Raw genomic sequence first — 23,340 nt, forward strand, 5'->3', positions numbered from 1 at the left:
CCATCGAAACAAGTGACACAAACTACTCAGATTCTCTAACATTGTCAAGATCACCACGATCAAAACCACCCGCCCTCATCCCACGCCTTCCATCTCACCAACGAGACTAATGAGCCGTAAACCCACCATCAGCAACCAACCCAGACCCCTGCATAAAACTACTCATATCAGAAGCAAGGAACGTGATACCTGGATCAAGAGCCCGTCAGTCCAAGTACCAAATCGAAGATACCGTACTTTAATCAAGATACGTAGTTTACGAAAGACATCAAGAAAGCAATGACAGTAAAGACTCACAATCAGCAATCTCCTCAGGCTGACCTAACCGCTGCAAAGGCGTCATCTCAACATACTGACTCAGTGGGCTCCCTGCCTCGCGCGAAAAGGGCGTCACGATGGGCGTCTCGATCCAGCCGGGACTAATCGCGTTGATGCGGATGCCTCGTCGGCCATAGTTGTTTGCGTCGCTCTTGGTCAGACCCATGACTCCTGTTGTGGTTCTGTTTTAGTACCTTTGCTATGTGGCGTGCTTTACCATGTTTCTCTTTCGAAATAGGGAAGGTGAAAGGAAAAGGGTAGGGGGTGAGTTGACGACGTACCGTGCTTCGCAGCCGAATACGCCGTCTGCGCCATGAAAAGCGAAGGCGAGACGACGCCAAAGATGGAAGCCACGTTGACGATGGCTCCTCGACCGCGTCTCACTCCAAGGTCCCTAGTCACAAATCCACATCAATACCAAACTCACCAAGAGACACCTGAGCGAATAACATCCACAAAAAAGAACGAAACATACTCCTGCTCCAACATAACCCTAATCTCCTCCCTCTGACACCTCCACACCCCATACAAATCAACATCCACAATCCCGCCAAACTCCTCCTCGTCAATCTCGTGCGTCAGTTCCCCCTTACCCGCGATCCCCGCATTATTCACAGCCACATCGAGGCGCCCGAACCGCGACACCGTCTCCGCGATGCCGGCTTTTACTTCAGTCGCATCGCGGACGTTCAAGGGCAGTGTCAGGACCTCGGTGGAGGGATACTTCTCGCTGAGGAGCGATTTCGTGGCCTCGAGGGCTTGGGCGTTGATGTCGGTTATGGCGAGGCGGGTGATGCCGTTTCGGGCGAAGGCGAGGGCTGTTTTTTTGGCCGATGCCTGTTGTTTTGTATTTTACGTCAATATTTCTCTGTTAATAAGAGGAATCGAGTAGGATGTGCGGGAGAATGATGAATGTAGGTCTTTCTAAGTAAATGAATGGGAGTCAAACGTACCAGAAGCCGCGCCAGTGATGAAAGCCGCACCACGGAGAAGAGACGCCATAATGTAATCTTGCTTGTTTCACTTTTACAAAACTCACATCCAACAACGGCGTTGAGTACCTATACACGGGTTTATGAATGCTAATCCTTGGTGCCGACACTGGGTGCGCGGATTACTGAGCAATCCGGAGTGTGCCAGCAATGCCAACTTGTATGAAAAGTCCCAATGTAAATAAGTTCACGCACTTACACAGTACACCTAAACCAAAACCAAGAACGATTGATAAGACGGATGGACCGGTGAGACAAGCTGCTTCACTCCGCATACGCATCTCCATCTCATCATCTCATCGAGGAAACACGCGCAGCCACCTTTCCTCGGCGGTGAAATCGTCCAAGAAAGCGAGGCGGGAAGATCGCGGAGAAGCATACCCAGCGTAGCTTCCCGCGCGGGTCTATCCACACCACGGGATGGACCGCTCCCCGCAGGCCGCAGGATGAAGCAATACCCGGAGTGTTGGCACAAATTTAAGCTTCTATTGTTGGAGGTATCTGTCGAACCACCTCCTGTCACGTCATTCCCAAGTCCCCCTCTCTAATGAGGAGGTGGCATTGAGAGATCAAGATAGCGAAGGGTTGAGTGGGATGGAAGCTCCTTCGGTCAAGGATACTGTTGCGGCGCCCACCCGACGAGCACTCGCATTCCAAGTACGCCTTTATTTTTGGAAATGGTAGTTTGCTCCTTTGACGATATTCCCAAATGCTATCGCTGGACTATCAATTCGACTGAAAAAAGGAGTCATTCGCCACCGGTAATCTCTTCTTGACCCATACTACCTGATAAAACGGATTTAACCAGCCCTTTCGCACCCGCTGTTCCAACTATGGAAAGACAATGCTTGTGTCATGGGAATAACCCTCACAGCATACATTTACCAGCTTTTGGAAGTCAACACTCGTCGACTTTGTTTAGACCTTATGAAAGAAGTTCGACTCCAAGTCTCAGCATGCGGTCTGTTCAGCAGGCAGCACGTCCAAGTTGAACCCAGCCGGAGAAAAGATATGGACACCCTCCACTGGCGACTCTGAAGTCAACGCAATTAAAGATGCCAGGTTCCATGCCCCGTCGTGCACAAAGAGTTATACCGCCCTCCAACCCAGAGAACAATAAGGTGGAGTATCACGAGAATAACGCTTCCTCGTAAGCCCCAAGTCCAAGGCAATCCGTTGGACAGACGTCTCCCGGTTTCCCGCTCATATGGCGTTATCGGCCGCGTGCCGGCCCCGGCAAGCCCAAGATCAAGAGCAGCCAAAATCACCAATGGCGCCCCGACATTTGGGCTAACTACGTACGGCCAGCATGGGCGCGTCAGGCTGAGCATTTTGCTCAAAAAGAAGCCGAGACGCACAACCGCCAGTAGAGGTCCAGCATTGTAGCGCACAACCTGACCTGCTCGCAATCGGCTAATCATGAGTTTGTGCCGCAAGGCTTCCAAAGGTGTAGCAGGGGGTGGCATCAGGAGCGGGGGCGAGCTCAGAGGTTCATCTTTTAGGGAATCCACACTTTCATCTCGCTCTGGTGTCGTGCGGATAAAGCTATCCTGGCTGCGTTGGGCCACCATTACCTGCGCTTGCGGTCGTAGTCTCGGGGAGCTAGAGTCCGACTGTCTTCGTAGACCTGCCGGTATGTCCGAAGTGGGAGAGCCGCTGTCTGCTGCCCGGCTAGGGATGTTGTACCCTTCCTGGGACGAGGAGAACCTCGACTGCTTCTGTGGATCTGCGACCAAGTCAGTTTGATAGATAGCGTCATCTCTAAAGAGTAATGAGCCACAAACCTGGCACGGGTGTGCTTGGCGGCATTGGAGAGTCTAGACTCTGTATCCGGCGTCCGTTGATTCCCATGGACGGACTCGAACTCCTACCTCGAGGGACGCCGTCCATGGTCGACTCCGTTTTCATAGCTGATAAAACTTCGCTCGCGCTAGGCCGCTGCAACGGATCCAGAGCAAGGAGCTTCTTGAGAAGTTGGTACAACTTTGTCGGAAGATCTGGGCGTTCTCTGCGTTCGTCTTGGAAGCCTTGCCAATCTGTAATCTCCGCTCGTAACTCATCAATATCTTCGAGCTCTTCGTTGATGGTGTTGGCACTCCGGTATGGCAGACGACCGAAACACATAAAGTAGAGAATCATGCCAAGAGAGAAGATGTCGGACTTTGTGGTGAAATTGCCGTAACGCCCGGTCGTCAAGTCTCTCCTCAATACCTCTGGCGCGCAGTAAGAGATGGTTCCGGTGGATCCAGTCGACTTACGGACCATATTCTCAGATTGAACCTCGCCAAAGTCGCTGATCAGGCAGATTATGCCGCTACCCTCTCGATGCAGGAGACAGTTACTTGGCTTCAGGTCCCGATGAATGTAATTGGCAGCATGAAGGTATGCCAGTCCAGAGGTGATGTCTTTGAAGAGCGAGTAAATCTCCTCAAATGACAGCAATCTCTGCGAGGCGAACTGGTCGCGGGGCAATTCAAGCTGGCCTTTTGATTTCCGTCGCATCTGAGCTTTGAGCTGTTCCTTGGTCGTTTCCTTGGGTTGGTCCCCGATGATGTAGTTGAGCAGGTCACCACCATTACAGTATTGCTGTAGAATGAAAGCGCATGCCACGCTGGGACCGAAGCGTGTCAACTTGACGTCCTCGAGCCAGACATGACGGTAAGAGACCAAGTTTGGGTGAGAGAGCTTTGCGAGCAGCTCGACTTCGATGAGAACTGACAGGTTCAGGGTCAGCGTTTAGGACTGAACAAGAGTCGCACATGCATCCGTACCTTTTTCCAACCATGCGTGATCGTCGCCTACAGGCACGCGCTTACACGCAAAGTGACCTATCCATCATCAGTATCTCTGCCAGACAGTCGATTGCTCGGGCTCCATACCAAGTTGACAACCATCAATTTCGTGGCGGACGAGCAGCACCACGCCCTTGCCGCCACGCCCGAGCTCCTTCTCCTCAATGAAGAAGGTTTTGAAATAATTCGGACTAAAAGCATCGCGGCGGATGCGGCTGCCCTCCTGGACAGAAGGTGTACTAGAAACGAACTCGGCGTCTTCGGCTTCCTCGATTACGGCAGCCTGCGGGTGGGGTAAGCTTGGTTGCACAATGCGACGAATCGGGCTGGGCGGGGGATGATGGTCGGCGCGAGAGTCGTGGCCGCCGGCACGGAGCATGCGAAAGTAATTCGGGTCGACAAAGGAATCATGGTGGCGGGCGCTGTCGAATTGACGTTCGGGGGAGGATGATCGCAAAGGCTGGCGGCATGTCGGGCATTCGGACAGGCCACGGATCTCGAGTCTCTGGGAGGACGGGTCACGGACTACTATAGCGTTGCGGTGCCGCCTAGAGGAAAGCACTGTCAGCAAGATGCATTATCTGACCAAGAGGAAGCAAAATGAGGGTAGACCAACAGGACGATTTCGCGACCTTCGCGCGGGTGGTATGGGATCAGCGACATGGCCGGTCGATCTTGGTATGCTACACTGGGGTCGTCGGACCGACAGAAAGTTCTAGATCATGGCCCAAAAGAGGGCAGCTGCGATGCTTGTTTGTTCGCCAGGCTGAGAAGTCGCTTCGGCCAGGTGTCTTGTGACAGGTAAGCGGCATGGACTGCGAAGGTCGGCGTAGGCGTGTCGGAGGGAGTCGCGATGTTAGGTGAAGCTTCAAGGAGCTACAAAGGCAAGGCGAAGCTCCTGAGTGAGTCAAGACAAGGTGGTGGTCTAGCTGTCCAGGTGAGGATTCCTACTGCGTAGGTGAGATAAGGTGAGAAAGGTTGTTTTGTTGACATTGAATGACCTCACACTGTCTATGGAGCCACCCAGATACCCCACGTGCCCCGCTCCGGAGCGTTCGAACCGCTCTGCGGGGCGCCCATGACTGCCGGGCCAGAGGAACCCACACTGTGCCACAGCCACAGCCACAGAGGAACCCACACTGTGCCACAGCCACAGCCACAGAGCATCCAAGTAACTAAGCAATCACCCTTCACCAACCCTTTCAGTAACCAACTCACCTTCATGTTTGCCATTGCTAAAACATGATCATGTTCCTGTTTGCTACACGAAACCATGGAAGTGGTCAAACATTTGATGATTTACAGTTTCAGCTAGGTGTCATGCGATTGACTTTTGCAAGACAGCAATGTCACGATGATATTGCGCTGAGCTTATTCAGCTTCTTTAAGTTGTCAGACAAACACACGATATCTGCAATGATGAGGTAGATGAGTCCTCTATACGTATCTGAGATCTCGCAATGCAAGATGAGATGTTTGTCTGCAGCTTCTACTTGAGACATGCCAAGCTGTCATGAGAAGTATCTGTATCCCTCCCGAAGACAAGGCGACCCTCTGCCGGAGTTATATCCAGCTCACCATGTCTTCCCACATAGTCCCTAGGGATCGTTTTCAAAATGCACTACTAATTCTCTTTCTAAAACCTCGAGACTTGTGTCACAACCCGTTGTTGTATCAACTTATCAAGGGCCTCAGGACTTCGTCTACTAGTGAGCTTCTCCCCCCTGCCCAGTTAACGACGATCCTCTCCAGCTCCATCACCACCAACCCCCGGCACCGTGGTGAATTGACCAGGGCAGTCTCCGTCGCGGTTACACTTGCTGGGCCAGCTCGGGCCCGTCACCAGGGGTTTGAAACAAATAGAGCCTACCTACGGCTACGGATACAGCTATGGGACCACCGCGGCATATTCGCAACGGGGCGGCACGGAATTCGTATTAAATCGCACCAACGAACCCTTCACCGCGACTCAAAACATCCCCAACCTGGCAACCCCCCTCAACCCCCGGCTCAACCTTGCCCGTCGTCCACTTCCAGGCTCTGCGCAACGGCAGTGTCTCTTCACCGCCGTGCTCGATTCCCGACAACGGAAAGGAAAGCGTGGATGTGTCAACGCAAGGTCTTCATCCACCACCGTTGTGGCCACAAGATCACCGAGCTCCTTGAGCAGTGCGAGACGTTCGAGTGTCCCGGCATTACGCAAAAACCCGTCATCAGCAACCGCTATACCTGCATTGTGCGGACTTGTATGTGGTACGGCCAGTTTTGAAATGAACTGTTGTGAGAGAGTGAGTGAGACGGGAAGAGAAAATACCAGAGAGTTGGGGAGCATCTCCTGTGTAAGTGGACTGCTTCACTATATCCTGCGATATGAGCCAAAAAACGACAGGTTTCTCACAATCACGTCGACTAGTTCCAACCTTCGCATCCAGCTCGTGCAATTAGATAGAACAGCATCACAAAGCCTCATCAGCCCAACATTATACTTCTACTTAATTCCAGCTACTAAAAGTCAACCCCTACCTCAACGTCCAATCCGAGTCCCATCTGTGCCTTGCATTAGCGACGTGCATCTCTAGTAGCTTCTTTTCAACACTAAAGCGATCCATCGCGCAAGTTTGTCTGATGGTCTAGGTAAAAAACGGCAGCTCAACATCGGTTAGACATTAAAAAGGCCTGCCTCGTCGCTTCAAATGACCGATTGGAGGTGAATGAGAGGCATCATCTATTCACAATTTTGAGCAATGTTGATAGTTTAAACCAATCAAACTCCGAAAAGAGAGAGTGCTCTCTTCCCGATGGGTATCATATATGTCCAGTTCTGCCTAGCTCCTATGGTATTTAACCCCTTCCCGGCTTTTCAATCACCTGAACACTCCTTTGCGCCCTCAAGATACAAGAAACACACTGTACAAACTGAAGAACCAATCGTAAAATCAAAAGGTATCAGAAACGCCACCAATCAAGTGATGTAGACGGCCAACGTGCCCACACGCCAAGTGGGAAAAGGCCACCTCGCCGATGAGAGACACATCGTTCACGAGCGAAAAAGCCCTAGTGAATATCGCGATCATGCAAAATCTGCCACTTGCGATGATACAAATTAATATGCGCTCTCAAGGCGTCCGCCGACTCGTAGTTATCCGTCGTCCCCGTCGGCACACATAAACAGCACGCAAACATGTTCCTGTCCGAGTGCGACTTGGCCAGGAACCGGCTCGACATACGGAAGCCGTCCTTGAGAACAATGTAGTCCTTGTTGCCGGGCAGCAGCGGGTTCCATCGGTACCCGCACTTGCACCGCTTCGGCGCGTCGGGGATCGGCTTGGAGAGGTCGACCTGGAGCGTCATGGCCTCTGGGCAGAACATGCTGAAGACGCTGACTTTGGGGCGGAGGAAGGCAGAGGCGGTAGTGCTGGTCGTGTCTGCTTCCGAGGGCGCGAAGATGGAGACGGCGTCGCTGGCGATGGCTTTTGGTGTTGGCGGTGTTGGTGGAGGCGAGGGCGGTTCTGATTGGAAGGGTGCCTGGTCGGTGCTGATGGTCATGGTCATCGACATGTCGTCGTCTTCCTCCTCCTCTTCATCTTCGTCGTCGTCATCTTCGTCTTGAGAGATGATGCTGTGGTTGTTGGTTGACGAGCTACTCGAGTATTGCGAGATGGGCCTCGTATGCCGCGAGCGGGGCTTTGAGATGGGAAGGTGCTCGGGGATGTCTGGGCGTCCGGCGGCGAGACGGTGATACAAGGCACCGAGGGCCTGGACTGAGGCGATTCTGACAGACTCGGATGTCTGTATGATATCTGAGATGTTGAGAATGCCGGTCAAGCTCGAGTCAGAAGAGACCCTGCGTAGGTGAGAAACCCGACTACTGAGGTTGAACAGCTGGTTGGAAAGCATATCCCGGCATGGTGCTGTTGAAGCTGTTAGCGTGGCTGCAGACAGATGGAAACGGGTTGCGACGTCGATGGGGTGGAAACTCACTATCGCCGGTAGAGAAGTCGGTTCCAATAAGAACAGTCGCAATGTCATAAGTCTCCTCGATCTGATTCCTCGCAAGCTCCAACGAGATGCTCAAAGCGCATGTAATGACATCCCTTCGAATACCGGATTCTGATGATTTCCGACAGTAGTGGTTTCCAAGTGTGCGTTTCCTCTTCCATTGGGTGTAATGCTCGGTGCCCTCGGCGTATAACTCTTTGAGAGACGACACAGCCTCATCGACTGTAGTTGCCTCCATTGTTGACCTGTCACTTTGATGGCATGATGGACTGGCGCCGAGAGTAGGTAGGATTTACGTGAAGGAACTAACTTAGTGTTGAAGGGAGTGGAAGTGACGAGAGGGAGAGAGAGGATCGTCTGGGAGGGAAGGGATTAAGAACGGCAGCCAGCGGAAACCGGATCGGGAAAAGCAATGTTGGCGGGTGGCCGGCAATCAGCTGAATGGATGACTAGGGCAAGCTGAAGCCTGAAGCCTGAAGCCTAAAGGAAGGGAGGACGGGTGAGTTTTGAGACCGGTGGGAAATGGCAAACAGAGTGCTTGTCGGCAGATGGGGGGAACACGACTCAGAACAAGCTTCAAAGCGAGACAACAGATCGAGGAGTGGGTTACCAACAGGTTGGGGCCAAACGGGCGTGCGTGTGTGTCTGTTGATGAAGTGGGTTTTCTGGTTTCTTTGATGCATTGACTCTCGAAGTATTCATAGGCAAGGAAGGTATGGAGACCGGATACATCATACAGCGTACGGAGTTGGTAGGGAACAAGAGTCTAGAGGGTGTGCTCGGGCTTCTTGGATCGACAGGAAAGCCAGGGAGGAAATGGGGGGGAGATAGATCGGGCGTGGAGCTACGGACACTAGAGCAGAGCAGATGGGCGGGCAAACTTTTTGAGCCAATGTGGCGTTGGCGGGCGTTGAGTTTGTGGACGCCAGGACGCCAATCTCACGACTCGAGGTGCAAGTCGTCCGAACGGGCGCACGGGAACTCGAGGGGGGCGGGTAGCCGACATGACATGAGGCATGGGACGGCGTTGGCGACCTAGGCGTACGGAGTACTGCGTAGAAGACGGAGTAGACGGGGGGGTTCAATGGGCATGGTCCATGGGCAAGGGACATGCAATGCCTGTCAAGTCGAGTTTGGCCAGAGAGTCATGTGCGACGATCTTTTGGATGTGATTCTCGTCTCATCCCGCCGTCAGCCGGCGGATGGTGTGCATGCTGACGATGCTGCTGCAGCTGAGGTTTGGTTTGGTTTCCTTGGGGTCCTTCTTCTGGGGGTTGGTACTTGTTTTGGGGGTCGCAAATGAACGGAGAAAGAATCGAGAAGGGTGAGAGAGTGTTTGCTTTTGCTCGGAAGGGACCGGTAGAGTTTTCCATGTTGGCAGCTCGCTAATGAGTAAAACATACGGTCAAGTGAGTACTCCGTACTGTTAGTAAGAATAGGTAAAACAAGAGGAAATACCCCCGGGACGACTTGCTGTGCCAGGAACAGAGATGGCCAGGATGAATGCAGGGCAAGGCAGGCTGGGGCCATGGGAGCATGGGACCAGCCCAAAGTCGCCAAAGAAAAGTCGCTTCTATTCGTTGGGATAATACTATGCCACCGTATTGAAGGCGAGGCGAGTCGAGGCGAACCGGAGGATCCCACGCGTGCGGTTCCAATTGGCAATCCGTTGCTGTTGGTGCTGCTGCTGTTGCTGTGCCTGCCGGTGACTTCAAACAAACCACCCAATCCTTGATTCCGTGATGACAAGGTTAAGGTAAATGTGACAAGACAGAGAGAGAGAGAGAGAGAGAGACTGAGAGTTGGGAGTTTCGTCCGAATGACGACGACGTGACCGGGGTCCCGCCCATCCCGCAAAAAAGTCAAGAGTTCAGACGTGTCATTCGCGTCAAAGAAAGATGGGCTCAGATGGCGCCGATGGCACCTTGGGGATCCAATGCGACCGCGCCGTCTGTGCTCAAGCTCACGCCGCACTTTGCACCATAATGAATGATGGCACATGGATCCTGACACCCATCAATCTATCAAACGATCAGCAACCTTGCACCTTGTCCGGTTCGCAGAAACTCGACGGGAAATCCACGGCCAGTCCGGTTCAGTCCGATACAGTTCTGTCTGCTGTCTGGTAATGTCCCTGTCATCATTGACTGTTGACTGTCCTGAGGCAATATAGAGACACGAAAGAGAGTGATTGAGTGGGAAATGAGTCCATTGAAGAAAGGCTGAAGAGGAAATTAGCGTGCTGACTGGGCGGGCGCTACGCTTCCAAACTCCTACCTCAGTTCGGAGTACTTAGGTACTTACTAAAGGTAGAGCAGCCTCTAGGTACGTACTCGCCTAACGCCGTCCACCGTCGGTCCATCCGGCGAGCCGGCCCCGAGCTGTGGGCCCCGCGTCCTCGGTCTCCCGACATGGCGATTGGCCCACCACCGTAAGCCATCGCTAAAAGGTACTTTTGGACAGGTATCTCAGCCAAAGGGTCTCTACCTTAGCCTCTCGAGGCTTCCATTGGATCCTCCGCTGCGATCCTTCATCCTCTAAGCCGTCAACTCATTATCATCCAAGCCGCAAAGACAACCCGAGACAGGCACACGCTCCACGTCACATGCTAGCCCTTCAACATCACTGTCGTCCCGTCCGCATCGGACCGCCAAGCATCGTGGCACTTGTCCCCTAAAGCTGCTTAAAGACAGCTAGCGTCCGGCTTGAGGCTTCCGCTGCCACGACCACCGCCGCCGCTCATTCACACAAGTGTACCTCCTACGTTCCTGGGCAAGCCACGTCTAGCCTACCTACATCCGGTCTACACAGTCTTATCAGCTCAGCTCAGCTCCACGCTTTCACATGGCCAAGCCTAAAAGCAAACAACGTGGCCTGACTAACATGCTTGGAGATCCGGAATAGTAAATCATCGCACAATGCCGCCTACTCGTACTCGTCAAACCCGTCAGAGCTGCGACCGGTGCCACGCCCACAAACTGCGTTGTCCAAAACAGCCTGGCAACGCCATTTGCAGCCGTTGCTCCAAGGCCGGAGCCGCATGCGTGTATAGCCCCGTGGGCACGCTGCCGGCCTACCAGGACTTGGCTGCAGGACTGGGTGATGATGCCCTGCCCCTGTCAAACGGTGCGACGGACTTGGACTGGGGCAACTTTTCTTTCGATGAGATCCTGGGCTTTTCGTCTGTTCAGCCTTGCGATTCAGCGTCATCTCGCCCTGATCAAGCACCACTAACACAAGCTCCGGCTAACCCTCGATCCCAATGCTTTGAAGAGCTTTCTTCTATTACGGCCACTCTAGATAGAGCCACGAGGGGCCTTCCCCCTATTGACAAGTTCCACGTCCCTGGCCCCGATTCCAAAAACTACTGTCTCGAGATATCCCAACAGTACAGTCACAAAGAGTCTCTCGAGCTCCTACTGGCCGAGACCCAAAAGCTGGTCGATGTATATCCCATAGCCGTACAATATGCTCTGGAACAGCACCCAAGCCCCGACTGCAGTGTGCCAAACTGCATACACACCTACAACTCCATCACCAGTCTCCCAGACGAGCCCTTTGCAAACTCGGCGCAGCTGACATCAAAGATCGACTATCCGCTACTAAACCTCCTTCTCTGCTGCCATTACCGATGTGCCGATGTCATGGAACTCGTCCTCTGCCACGTCCAGCTGTGTCTCAGGTTCCTCGCCGCGGCCATGCAGCAGGATGTCCAGCCTCACGAGTTTGACGTTCCAGAGCTCAAAATTGGCTCATTCACTCCGTCACGGCGATCGTCGCCTTCCATCATCATGGCGATTCTGGTCGATCTCCAGTCCTCCCTGGCCAGTTGTGTCCCGCGACTCAGCTCAGCGCTGAATGAGAGGGAAGGGGACTGTGGCAAGGAAGGTCGCATACTTTTGCTTCAATGCGAGCTACTTGCAGAGAGAGCAGATTCCATTGTAGACCGTCTGAAGAAGCTGAGAGATACTCTCGGCAATGCAGGGCTTCTTGCGTAGAGTCTATCGCGGCCAAGCGGGCATTAGTGTGTCCAACGACGTGAAGGTTTCACATTGGCCGCTTCTTATTGAAACCGAACATTAACACCAATCATATTGATAGGATGTTGAAGCTATTGGTCTAAGAGAAAGCATATACCCTTTCCCCGGGTCATCTTCCGTTCGTGCGTCGGCAGTTCTGGCGATGGCATGGATATCCCTCCATGAAAAGCATCACAACCCCTCCTCCTTAAACTTATCAATACCTCAAACACATATCACAGGTGACCTTAAGTTGATGCAAACCATGGAAAAATATCATTGTTGTATATGCCGAGATGCATGGTCATATAGAAGTTGCTGTTCACTGGTTGATTGACTTTATCCGCCGGGTGTTTTATCAACGGTAGGTCAGCTTCCTTAAAGCGTTGCGTTGAAAGACTCTGGTTAATAACCACGATGAATGCAGCAGATGACCTCTATCTCAATGCCGAGCCGCTTCATTGTCTTGTTCAGTCCCTCGCGTATAAGACTTCGTTTTCTAGGAGTCATCCATCTTGTTTCTGGGGAATGGTTATCAATCAAACTTCCAGTATTTCTCTCATCTACAACGAGGGTTTGCGATAGTCTAAGCCATATTGCAGAGTCAACAATTAACTCCAACTTTCACGATGAAATTCTCTGCAGCTGTTCTGGTACTGGCGTCTCTGGCATCGGCTCATTGTGCGTAGAATAGAACCTAACCTCATGTCAAAATCTTTGGACAGAACTAACAAATATCAGACGTCTTCCCTTCTGTCACCTACAATGGCAAGACTACGAACGACTGGGAAGTCGTTCGCAAAACAACAAACTTCCAGTCCAACGGGCCCGTCACAGACGTTACTAGCTCGCAAATGACATGCTACCAGCTCGCGCCCGGCAACGAGGGAGCCACGGTTCTCGACGTCACAGCTGGCTCGACCATTGGTTCGTCTAATCTTCCTTACACTATACAAAACACACAGTCTCTACAAATCCTAACACCAGATGAACCAGGGTACAACGCCAAAGCGTCCATCTCCCACCCCGGACCCATCAACTTCTACATGGCCAAGGCGCCCTCCGGCACAAGCATCACAAACTGGGACGGCTCCGGCAAGAACTGGTTCAAGATCTACAGCGACGGCCCCACTGTCACCTCGGGCGGCCTAACGTGGCCGACAAACGGTATGACAAGAATCCTCTCTCTTACAATGACTCTTGTCCAGGAGGGATTTTATGCTGATGCCACCATTTCAAGGCAAGGCAACAGTCAACGTCCAGATCCCAAAGTGCATCGAGAACGGCGACTACTTCCTCCGCGTCGAGCACATCGCCCTCCACAGCGCCAGCAGCGTCGGAGGCGCCCAGCTGTACATCTCGTGCGCCCAGCTCCGCGTCACGGGCGGCACGGGCACGTACAAGCCGAACCTCATGTCGTTCCCCGGCGCCTACAGCCCCAATGATCCCGGCTTGGTTGTAAATATTTACTACCCTGTGCCGACCAACTACAAAGCTCCTGGGGGTGACGCTTTGACTTGCTGAGGGTTGTCTGAATCTTGGAAATGGGGGCGTGGATGAAGGCAGTCTGGGAATCCCTTGCGCTGGAATTGACGAGTGCTGGAAAGCATTATCCATCACGATAGCTCTCTAGCCCATCTTGCTTGTTTCCACGATTGCAATTCAAATCACATTCTCGATTGCGCTGCGCGTAGCTTGAGCGCACCCTTGCACAGCGCACTTCTCTCCGCTCAATCTCGTCACCCGTCCTTTGTTACATGTGATGAGAACAGGCTCCGAACTTCACTTATCGATACATATAAAAAGACGGCCATATAGGCCGCTTCCCCTCGCGCTCGTTCCTCTTTGCCATACACCACGAGCACCCCAAAATGAGGAGCGATAATAACAGTCACAGTCACAATCACACCCACAACAGGGTTGACAGCCGACAACCACTAAGATCGACTGCGGCCCGCAGTAGAAGCTCGCCCAGAGGGTAGCAGTCGAAACAGAGCTGTCACGAATGCCTCCGATTGCCACTCTGACGGCTAAAATTGAAGCTCCCTAGCTGTAAACCCGTTACAGCCTTCCCTTTTCGGAAGATGCCCGTCCCCCAAAGTGGCGATGTAACCCCCACAAGGGATCACACGGAGGGGTGGTGAGCATCATTGACGATGCAGACAGGTTCAGATGCGGGGAAGGCTTACATGTTGGCAACCACGAAGTCCATAGATCAATTGTGAATTCGGTATCGCTCACTTACTCTATCGTTCAGGAGTTGGAACGTGGCGGTTGACAATTTTCAAAGAGCCACCTGCCCACTGACTCAAGCAGCACATTTGATGCGGAGATAACGGGACAACTCTCTATCATATATGTGGGTTTTAAGTCTCTCAGGAGATATAAGCCTTTTTGAAGTCTCCTACAAGTTGCAACTTACAAGGCAGGCCCCGGCAAGAAGCTGAGGCGCAAAAAAGCTTATGCAAGGGCCGGGGCCAGCAGCTGACATGCTCGCACCGCACGATCTGGTCTAGTGTTGACGACTCACACTCAAACTTCAGAGTAACTCATTAAAGGACGGAAAAATTATCGCTCGCAGATTGGCGACTTTGCAAAGAAAGGAAAGAAAAGGGTGGTGTTCGTGTCAGTTTCGGCATCTGGAGTGCCGAGTTCGATATGATGGTTTAATGATGGGAAAGCCAGACTTGGCAGAGTCAGATAGACTTTGCGCTCTTTTAAATACCACGGGCAGAGAACTTTGCGCAAACGAGAGTTGATCAGATCTCGTCAGTTGTCTGATGGATCCAACTTTGTGAATAGAAACCATGCATTTCTCAGTTTCCAAATTGGTCTGCCTCTTGGCGGCAGCTCACGCAGCTGCGGCCGTCACTTACAGCGTGCCCGCCAAGGTGAACACTGGCGGTCTTTCATACGCACCTCTCGAGGCAGCGCCCCTCGGTCTATCGTGAGTTTCACCGGGAATTCCTCCCTCATTCCTCCCCCCACCCCTTTAGGTCTTCTCCCCATCCCCCAGTGTTGTGTGGGTTTCTGACTCTTATTGCCAAAAGCTTCGAGTTCTTCGCCTTCCCGGCGTACTTCAAAAACGTAACGGCAACGAACCAATGCCTCGCCAACCTCAAGGACCTGACGGGCACCTGGCCCCCGATCCGCATCGGCGGCACAACGCAGGATAGGGCGTCCTACGACGCGGCGACGTCGGCGTACGTCGTCTACTCGGTCGCCAACGCCGCCGACGCGCCCGCCTCGCTGACGTTCGGGCCCAACTTTATGAAGCTGGCGGCGACATACGCCGGCGACGTCACGCTCGGTCTGAACAGGGGAAAGAACAACATCGATAACACTATTGCGGCTGCCAAGGTTGCTGTGCAGGAGATGAAGAATCTCTACGCCATTGAGGTCGGCAATGAGCCCGAGTGTAAGTGAAAATTGCCCAGCCTTTTCTTATTACGAAGCCAAACTCAACTTTGGTTTGTAGATTGGTCGGGAGTCCAGCCCATTGCTGCGGGAGGATGGAGTCCCGCGCTGGATGCTGCGTCGCAGAACCACTGGGATATCACTGTCGGCAATGCCATTGGCAAGAAGAACATTATCCAAGCCGGCAACTCCAACTCTCTTCCTCCGACTTGGGGAGCTGAGGAGCTCATCGCCAGCGGGAACGCGACGGTCAGAGAGTATGTGAAGACATACGCACATCACAACTACCCCGGAGGGTCTGTGACTGGTTTAATGTCTCATTCGAGCATCTCAAGCAATGTTCACTTGTAAGTTGGTCGCGTATTACCACCTGACAGGCTCCTTGACTGACGTGACCAGGTTCGACAAAGACATTGCTAGTGCGCTCGCAGTCAACAAGCCTTACGTCTTTGGAGAGACAAACTCTGGTAAGTTGCATAGACACTCTTACACTTTTGGTCTCCTACGGAACTGAAGCTAACGACCGAATAAAGTCGCGGGAGGCGGCGCAGCCAACGTATCCCCAACCTTTGGCGCAGCCCTCTGGGTCATGGACTACACCGTCCGTCTGGCAATGTCCAAAGTCAGCAGAGTCTACTTCCACCACGGCACGATCGGCAACAACCCCTACGCCTTCTTCGGCCGCTATTCCAACGGCAACCCGTACGTCGGCGCCTACGCCGCAACGGCCTTCATGGCCGGCGGAAAGCACCTGGCCGCCCTCGACGACGGGAAATCTGCCCTGGCTGCCTACGTCACCTACGACGCAGCCGGCGTGCCGCTGCGCGCTCTGCTGTACAACTCCAACTACTACAGCGGCACGGGGACTCGGGGAACCGAGTCGTTTGTACTCAGTGGGCTGACGACGGCGGCGGGCCGGGTTCGGAGTAAGCGCGTGACTGCTGCCAGCGCGGAGGCGAGGCAGGATCGCGGCGGAAATGCGTCCTTTGGACAGCAGTTCTTCAACAATGGCACTTGCACGATTGGTGGGACGGAGACGTTTGAGACGACGACGGTCTCGGGTGGCCAGGCTACGTTCAGTGTGAAAGCCAGCGAGGCCCTTCTCGTCTACCTGCAATGAGTTCGATATAGGCTCCGAGATCTCAAGAAAATCCGATGGCCACAAGGATGAGAGATGATATGAGGTCTTTGGTATAGCGTCGAGTGCTTGTAGTTGTATTTGTAAGTGGGAAGGGAGGAAGAAGGAAGCGGGGATAACTCACTAACTCGGACTTCCCGATACATACCCCGTTAATTGAATTGGCCGTCCAGGTTTCTTTTTATGCAAGCATAAGTGATGGTGAAACTTTTCATCCTGTTTCCAGGCCCATACACAAGTAGATCAACATCAAACAAGTGGAAGGAGAATAATTAGAAACGACGCTCCTCCAAGCGGTTCACATGCTAATCACCTAGTTTGCCAATCGCGACTGAAGAAGCTGAGGTAAGTGATGCAGCAAAGCCAAGCGCTATGCTTTTTAGTCTCTCATCTCAACGTCATTGCTCTCTCTCTCTTTTTTCCTCTCTCCAATTTCCTTCAGCCTTAACGGAAGTACATCCCAGTCGAGTCCACCCCAACCCGTCTTGGCACTGTCAAAGCAGCTCTTCCCATGTCAGTCTGTTAAGCCTCCTTCACTGCACTTACTACGTCGTCGCTCTCAAAAGACAACCTCTCTAGATGCACCTCTAAGCAGTTTCATGACTATTACCTCAATATTATCACGACATCATCTTCTTTCACTTCTTTTCTCGCCAGCCTCTTGTCGGCTGAGCTCAATAAACCTGCATCGCTCTGCATCGACTGACTCTAGAATACAGCTCATATACCGTGAAGAAACATACACATACGTCACACAGTAGACCTCACAATGGCCGATAAATACATCCTCCGTGTGACTGCAGGACCAGGCTATGATCTGGACTGTCAAACAGAAGTCCCCGTCAACCAGGCCAAGCCCACAAAGATTACCAGCGCTCTCGCCGACATTGAGCTCAACGTCAGGATACAAAACTACGCCGGTCTCCCTCGCAACTCACCCTCTACCTCACCTTACTTCTCTGAGGAACCGCATGCTACCAACAAAGACCAGTACAGTATCTCTTTCCGCTTCACGCCCAAGAAGCCCGCAAATGCCTCCTCATCGGTAGATGGCATATCGGCAGAGGACCTGCAATTCGGCAACGACTTTGACCACCCCATCCGCGACCGTCTCCCACCGGGCTTCAACACAGCACTCAACATTGTAAAGTGGTGGATCGACCCCGGTCTGGACGGCGACGCCTACGCCGATGTCCCTCATCTCTACGGCCCCGCGCTAAGCTCCTTCAACACCATCCACGTTGGTTCTGGCGTCCACGACGAAGAAAAGGGCGGGCTATGGTTCGAGGAGGGAGGCGACGAGGCCGGCCTCGAAGCACGAGAGAAGATTGGCGCGCCGGCCACGTCCAAGGAGCGCATGAAGTGGGCACTTCGCAAGGACAGCAAGGAGAACTGGCTGTTTGAGTACGGCAAGACGTACGGTTTGGACTTTTTCAATGCCTACCTCGACTTTGCCAACCTGGCGTTGCGCTTGCCCGGTTACCAACTTGCCATCATGAAGTACTGGGACGGACAAGGCCTTCGGTGAGTTTCTGCTCCTCCCTTTTCCTATCTTTAAAACCTGTTCTTTGCTTCTCTGCGAGTCGAACTGTTTCCGTAATATTATTCCCATCTCGCGCCATGGCCGTCATTTCCGACTTGTGCTATTGACCTTGGGAGGGAAAATGATGTAATAGCAACACGAAGACCCTGAGGTGGCTTATCAAAGCACGGCTCAATAATGCTCTCCTGTTTTCTTTTCATGTCATTCTTACCAGCAGCAGGGAGGGGGAGCCTAAGCGCTCACATACGCTTAGATACGTTCTCCGGAACAAGACCACCGGCGACGTCTACCTCGTCGTCCTCTTCGAGATCCACCTCAAGGACGACGTGAACGAAGACGGCACGCTGAAGACCAGTGCCAGGGGCGTCAAGACTGGTGCACTACCGCCGCCGGCCAAGGACGACCACGAGCCTCACGACGAGGCCAAGGCGCTTGAGGAGGCTAGGAAGAAGATGGGTCCCGCTGCGCATGAGGCGGAGGAGACCAATGCCGACGATGTGGACTAGAGTGCTGAGCCGAGTACACTTACACGAGAAGTATGAAGCTTTTGTGATTAGATTTGGTCGATCCTTTTCACCCTAGGTTATGTCGGAAGGCGAGACAGCATGGCTAATAGACACGAATTGATGATTGGGAGGGAGCAGGCCCGGGCCTATACATAATCTAATAAACAGCTCTGGCTCTGCAACATGTTACCTCGACATGCTGCTGTTCATGTTGGAAGGAAATCTGACAAAATGACAAAAGCCCAATAGTCGTTGTCATTTTACTTGAACTAGACAACCAGTTGTCAATAGAACTTGAGAGCGAACGCGAATAATGCGCGAGAGCTGCGACTAAATGCATTCCATTAAACGTTTAGGAAACTAGACCAAGATGTTGAGAGAAGAGATCTCTAAACCACATCAGAGAACAGCCTTGCCCACCTCACGGCGCCTCCTCCCATCGTAATGAGATGCTGCCTAGTCCACTACCAAACCAACGGAAATTATCCTCTCGGCAGCGCGTAGAGGATCCAGGCCAATACTCTAATCAGGCCTTGGTATGAAGTCATACACGGCCAAGAACTGCTTTCTCATCTGCCTCTCGCCAAAATTCGGGTTTCGACACGGCGAGCATGCGAAGCAAACGTGGAAAATGTTCCTAAACCCCTGTCCGCCATGCCGTGTGTGACGAATGCCGCGCCGCACGCCGAGACTGAGAAATCCCCATGGGCGCCCCGGCCGAAAATCCAGCCTCTGTCCGTCTCCGTGGACGATTTTGTGCCCCGCCGCCGAGGATTACGGGCCGCTTGGCTGCATCGCCGATCGTCATCCGACAATTCGCCCACGTTCGTGTCTCTCTCTATTCGGCGAATATTTTTACTGTATAGCCGTGGAGGCTTTTATCGACAATGAGCGCGCGGGTCGACGTGTTACCTCTAGCACGGCTGACATTCTCCTCCTCTACTCTTTGCGAACCATGGTCGGGGGAGTATCTGTTCGCCGTAAATATCATGCGCCACTTAAACCTAATTATAACCAATATTCTTCTTGTCAACCTTCGCTTCAAAGACAACTTACACTCTTGCGATAGGCTCAAAAGAACTGACAGTAATGCCAAGATCTCATCCCAGGAACGAAGTACTTGATTCAAAGTTAACGAGATCCAACTCGCATCCAAATGAAGGGGACACGCCGGGGAAACAGATAACCGGGCCCATGTTCGACCTGGATTCATAGACGGAATTCACCCCCACGGCCTACTCGTAACCTCTCCAGTCCGACATGTAGCACCAATATCTCTTCCAGTCACACCAGACGGCGCATCGTTCCCCACTGAAAACCTCTTGGACATACGCAGCCCGCCTCGAGGCCGAGACTCTATTCCCCATATTTTAGTCTTGGAACGCACCCACTCCTCCATGACCAGTCTGCCTTAATATTGGCTCGTTGGCCAGAGATATGCCACCATGAACTCCAACGACGAAGTTTCCGCCTTCTTTCTTGAATCCTCCGGAGTCCAGAGGCCCACAGGGGCGCCTTGCTTGCAGATAATCTGACGTCTCCAGACTATTTAACCTCCTCAAATATCAAGAGGCCCGCTTCTGCCCCTCGAGGCCTATATTTCTCCCCCAGATTTCGTCTTCTTCCGTTCATGCCATCCCCAAAAGTCGTAATCTCAAGGTTATCTTTATATACACTCGACAGATAGGCACAATTCCGAACATAAGCACATTGACAGACGCCCTCGGCTGGCACAGACAGAATGCCTCCCCCAAAGGTCGATACAGAAGCCCCTCCCGTCCCCGAAACCACTCCCTCCTCCCGAACCTCCGGCAGCGACGCCGGCGACAGCCCCGGCTCCGGTCCCAACAACACCAAAAACACCTCCACTCCCACCGGCGGAGGAGGCCGGGCCTCGACCGCCGCCCTCCTCCGCAACCCGCTCGTCAGCCTCACGCACGATGAGATCCTCAAAGACGCAGACGCCTTCACCGAGACAAAGGGCCTGCAGGAACACCGCGAGGTCTTTCGCAAGGGCGCTCTGGTCGCGCAGGTGATTAACCGCCCCGACGGCTTCGAGTCCGTAGCCGCTCTCGACGAAGAAGAGAAGGCTGTTCTGCGGAAGGAGGTCTCGCATCGTTGGCATCAGCCTACGTCGCTCTACTTTTTGTGTGCTCTCTGTGCGGGCTCGGCTATTGGTATGGGGAGACTCCGAGATGGGAAGTTGAAAAGCTGCTAATGTTGCCATCGTTGCAGTTCAGGGCATGGATCAGACAGCCGTCAATGGCGCCCAGGTATCCATCCCCTTCTCCGTGAACATTTGATGATGATCTAATGACTGTGCCCAGGAATTCTACTACGAGACGTTCGGTCTCCAAGACGACCCGACAATGCAGGGACTCGTCAACGGCGCGCCTTACCTCTGCTCCGCCCTCGTCGGGTGCTGGAGCTCGCCCATTTTGAACAAATACACCGGCCGCCGCGGTACAATTTTCATCTCGTGCTTCATGTCCGTCGTCACCGGCTTCTGGATGGCTGCCGCAGATAGGTAAGTGGACACACATACACACACGCATATCCAGCCGGCCACTATGTAGTCTGAAGTCACTGACTCTCAGAACAGTTGGTACAACCTCCTCATCGCACGCTTCTTCCTCGGTTTCGCAGTCGGCGCGAAGAGCAGCACCACGCCCGTGTACTCTGCCGAGAGTACGCCCAAGACTATCCGCGGTGCATTGACGATGATGTGGCAGGTGAGCAGAACCTTGGTGAAGGTAGAAATCCCGTATGCTGTGGAACTAACTCATGTGTTTTCATCCAGATGTGGACAGCCTTTGGCATCGCTTTGGGCTTCATCGTATCCGTCGCCTTCGCCAACACGGATTTCCTCGGACCAAACACGCAATGGCGCTGGATGCTGGCTAGTACCTCCGTGCCGCCCCTCATCGTCATGGTACAGGTAAGGACATTTACCCGTCATCTTTGACGTCTTCCCATGTAATCCCACTTCTTTCCCAGCATGTGTTACAAGATTTACCACACCCGCCCTTTCCCCCCTTTCTACCTTTCCCACTTCAACTACAACAGCGGAGAAACAATCTTTATAAGTGACGCATACCCACTCACCGAATCCTAGGTCTACTTCTGCCCAGAGAGTCCACGGTGGTACATGGAGAAGGGCAAATACCAACACGCCTTCCGATCGACGCTCCGGCTACGACACCACCCAGTGCAGGCGGCCCGGGACATGTACTACGCCCACAAGCTTTTGGAAATCGAGACGAGAGCCCGCAGCGGCCGCAACTGGAAGGACTTCTTCACCGTTCGTAGAAACAGGCGCGCTGCGCTGTCTTCGTATTTTGTCATGTTTATGCAACAGTTCTGTGGTAAGCACCCTCTCCCTCTCCCCGTCCTCCTCCAGCAACCATGAGCATCCATCTAACAGACACTTCTCCCCCTTTTCAAGGCATCAACGCCATGTGAGTAATTATTTCCCACCCCATCTCTCTAAAGGAAGTACACAGGACTGACACCCAACAAGGATGTACTACTCCACAAACATCTTCGAAACATCCGGCTTCGACCGCTCAACAGCCCTCCTCACCTCAATGGGAATGGGCCTCATCAACTGGCTCTTCGCCCTCCCAGCCTTCTACACAATCGACACCTTTGGCCGCCGCAATCTCTTGCTAGTGACCTTCCCCCTGATGTCCCTCTGCCTCTTCTTCACAGGCTTCTCCTTCTTCATCCCCGAGGGGACAGGCCGCCTCGCCTGCGTCGCGACGGGGATATACCTCTTCGCAGCAGTCTACTCCCCCGGCGCGGGCCCCGTCCCCTTCACCTACAGCGCGGAAGCCTTCCCCCTACACATCCGCGACATCGGCATGTCCTCCGCCACGGCGGTGACGTGGGGCTTCAACTTCATCATCAGCTTCACCTGGCCGCAGATGATTTCTTCGTTTGGGGTGACGGGCGCGTTCGTGTGGTACGCGTGCTGGAACCTCGTCGGGTTTGTGGTGGCGTACTTCTTCCTGCCAGAGACGAAGGGCCTGACGCTCGAGGAGCTCGACAGCGTGTTTGATGTAAAGAGTCGCGACCACGCTGGGTACTATGCTTCCAAGATGCCGTGGTATGCGAAGAAGTATGTCTTGCGCCGGGATGTTGAGCCGTTTCCTGCGTTGTATGAGTTGGACGGGGATGATGAGCCCGGGTATCATGAGGGAGGAGGAGGGCGCAAGGCTACTGTCCATCATGATGAGACGGGCCTTGTTGCGGGACAATCTGCTGAGAAGCAGGTGCCGTAGGAAACGGAGTTTTTGGCATTGATTCAGGCCAAGGAGTGTGTTGTATGGGATGTACAAGCCTTACTAGATCTCATATAGCCTGCCTTGAGCGTTCGGTTCGAAAGGCTGGACGAAAGAGGATTTGATTTCGTTTGGTTGCGTCCTCGTGGGATTTTGACATGAATGCGTCGACACTTAGCAGTCATGTCACGTAAGGCAAGTCTTCACAAGGACACCAATAAAGTTTAAATGATATGGAACAAATAACAAGCTGTTGCCAAGTGCGTCTTGTACAATGCTACCACTCTGTGTGGCTTCCATAACCTCTACCATGTTCTGATGCTATTCTCATGA

General features: G+C 53.1%; 10 protein-coding genes across 10 annotated transcripts; 6 read left to right on the plus strand and 4 right to left on the minus strand.

Annotated features, from left to right (window-relative positions):
• Positions 1-106: 106 nt before the first annotated feature.
• On the minus strand, positions 107-1,320 carry CLUP02_14404 (short-chain dehydrogenase; the record flags this gene model as incomplete). Its single annotated transcript, XM_049293332.1, has 5 exons — positions 107-189; positions 298-489; positions 600-712; positions 794-1,136; positions 1,272-1,320. The coding sequence occupies 5 exons, from the start codon at positions 1,318-1,320 to the stop codon at positions 107-109; spliced, it is 780 nt and encodes a 259-aa protein (XP_049150478.1).
• Positions 1,321-2,359: 1,039 nt separating this feature from the next.
• Positions 2,360-4,765, minus strand: CLUP02_14405 (uncharacterized protein; the record flags this gene model as incomplete). Its single annotated transcript, XM_049293333.1, has 5 exons — positions 2,360-3,036; positions 3,095-4,024; positions 4,082-4,138; positions 4,190-4,650; positions 4,719-4,765. The coding sequence occupies 5 exons, from the start codon at positions 4,763-4,765 to the stop codon at positions 2,360-2,362; spliced, it is 2,172 nt and encodes a 723-aa protein (XP_049150479.1).
• A 1,069-nt stretch (positions 4,766-5,834) lies between these two features.
• On the minus strand, positions 5,835-6,711 carry CLUP02_14406 (uncharacterized protein; the record flags this gene model as incomplete). Its single annotated transcript, XM_049293334.1, has 5 exons — positions 5,835-5,931; positions 6,059-6,142; positions 6,217-6,377; positions 6,501-6,534; positions 6,626-6,711. 5 exons carry the CDS (start codon positions 6,709-6,711, stop codon positions 5,835-5,837), a joined length of 462 nt encoding a protein of 153 aa, XP_049150480.1.
• A 445-nt stretch (positions 6,712-7,156) lies between these two features.
• CLUP02_14407 (uncharacterized protein) lies at positions 7,157-9,474 on the minus strand (the record flags this gene model as incomplete). Its single annotated transcript, XM_049293335.1, has 6 exons — positions 7,157-8,013; positions 8,084-8,352; positions 8,552-8,766; positions 8,839-9,152; positions 9,212-9,280; positions 9,321-9,474. 6 exons carry the CDS (start codon positions 9,472-9,474, stop codon positions 7,157-7,159), a joined length of 1,878 nt encoding a protein of 625 aa, XP_049150481.1.
• Positions 9,475-9,591: 117 nt separating this feature from the next.
• On the plus strand, positions 9,592-10,979 carry CLUP02_14408 (uncharacterized protein; the record flags this gene model as incomplete). The annotated part of the gene is made up of 7 exons (XM_049293336.1): positions 9,592-9,653; positions 9,712-9,840; positions 9,911-9,931; positions 9,996-10,221; positions 10,420-10,532; positions 10,667-10,760; positions 10,791-10,979. The coding sequence occupies 7 exons, from the start codon at positions 9,592-9,594 to the stop codon at positions 10,977-10,979; spliced, it is 834 nt and encodes a 277-aa protein (XP_049150482.1).
• Positions 10,980-11,019: 40 nt separating this feature from the next.
• On the plus strand, positions 11,020-12,099 carry CLUP02_14409 (uncharacterized protein; the record flags this gene model as incomplete). The annotated part of the gene is made up of 1 exon (XM_049293337.1): positions 11,020-12,099. The coding sequence occupies one exon, from the start codon at positions 11,020-11,022 to the stop codon at positions 12,097-12,099; it is 1,080 nt and encodes a 359-aa protein (XP_049150483.1).
• Positions 12,100-12,749: 650 nt separating this feature from the next.
• Positions 12,750-13,644, plus strand: CLUP02_14410 (fungal cellulose binding domain-containing protein; the record flags this gene model as incomplete). Its single annotated transcript, XM_049293338.1, has 4 exons — positions 12,750-12,801; positions 12,862-13,047; positions 13,117-13,287; positions 13,361-13,644. The coding sequence occupies 4 exons, from the start codon at positions 12,750-12,752 to the stop codon at positions 13,642-13,644; spliced, it is 693 nt and encodes a 230-aa protein (XP_049150484.1).
• A 1,283-nt stretch (positions 13,645-14,927) lies between these two features.
• CLUP02_14411 (uncharacterized protein) lies at positions 14,928-16,657 on the plus strand (the record flags this gene model as incomplete). Its single annotated transcript, XM_049293339.1, has 5 exons — positions 14,928-15,067; positions 15,171-15,538; positions 15,599-15,884; positions 15,937-16,004; positions 16,071-16,657. 5 exons carry the CDS (start codon positions 14,928-14,930, stop codon positions 16,655-16,657), a joined length of 1,449 nt encoding a protein of 482 aa, XP_049150485.1.
• Positions 16,658-17,444: 787 nt separating this feature from the next.
• On the plus strand, positions 17,445-18,724 carry CLUP02_14412 (uncharacterized protein; the record flags this gene model as incomplete). The annotated part of the gene is made up of 2 exons (XM_049293340.1): positions 17,445-18,199; positions 18,472-18,724. The coding sequence occupies 2 exons, from the start codon at positions 17,445-17,447 to the stop codon at positions 18,722-18,724; spliced, it is 1,008 nt and encodes a 335-aa protein (XP_049150486.1).
• Positions 18,725-20,465: 1,741 nt separating this feature from the next.
• CLUP02_14413 (uncharacterized protein) lies at positions 20,466-23,007 on the plus strand (the record flags this gene model as incomplete). The annotated part of the gene is made up of 8 exons (XM_049293341.1): positions 20,466-20,901; positions 20,960-20,997; positions 21,052-21,251; positions 21,327-21,456; positions 21,525-21,662; positions 21,840-22,089; positions 22,170-22,182; positions 22,245-23,007. The coding sequence occupies 8 exons, from the start codon at positions 20,466-20,468 to the stop codon at positions 23,005-23,007; spliced, it is 1,968 nt and encodes a 655-aa protein (XP_049150487.1).
• Between the last annotated feature and the right edge of the window lie 333 nt (positions 23,008-23,340).

The sequence above is a fragment of the Colletotrichum lupini genome, chromosome 7, assembly GCF_023278565.1.
Source record: "Colletotrichum lupini chromosome 7, complete sequence".
Taxonomy (NCBI): domain Eukaryota; kingdom Fungi; phylum Ascomycota; class Sordariomycetes; order Glomerellales; family Glomerellaceae; genus Colletotrichum; species Colletotrichum lupini.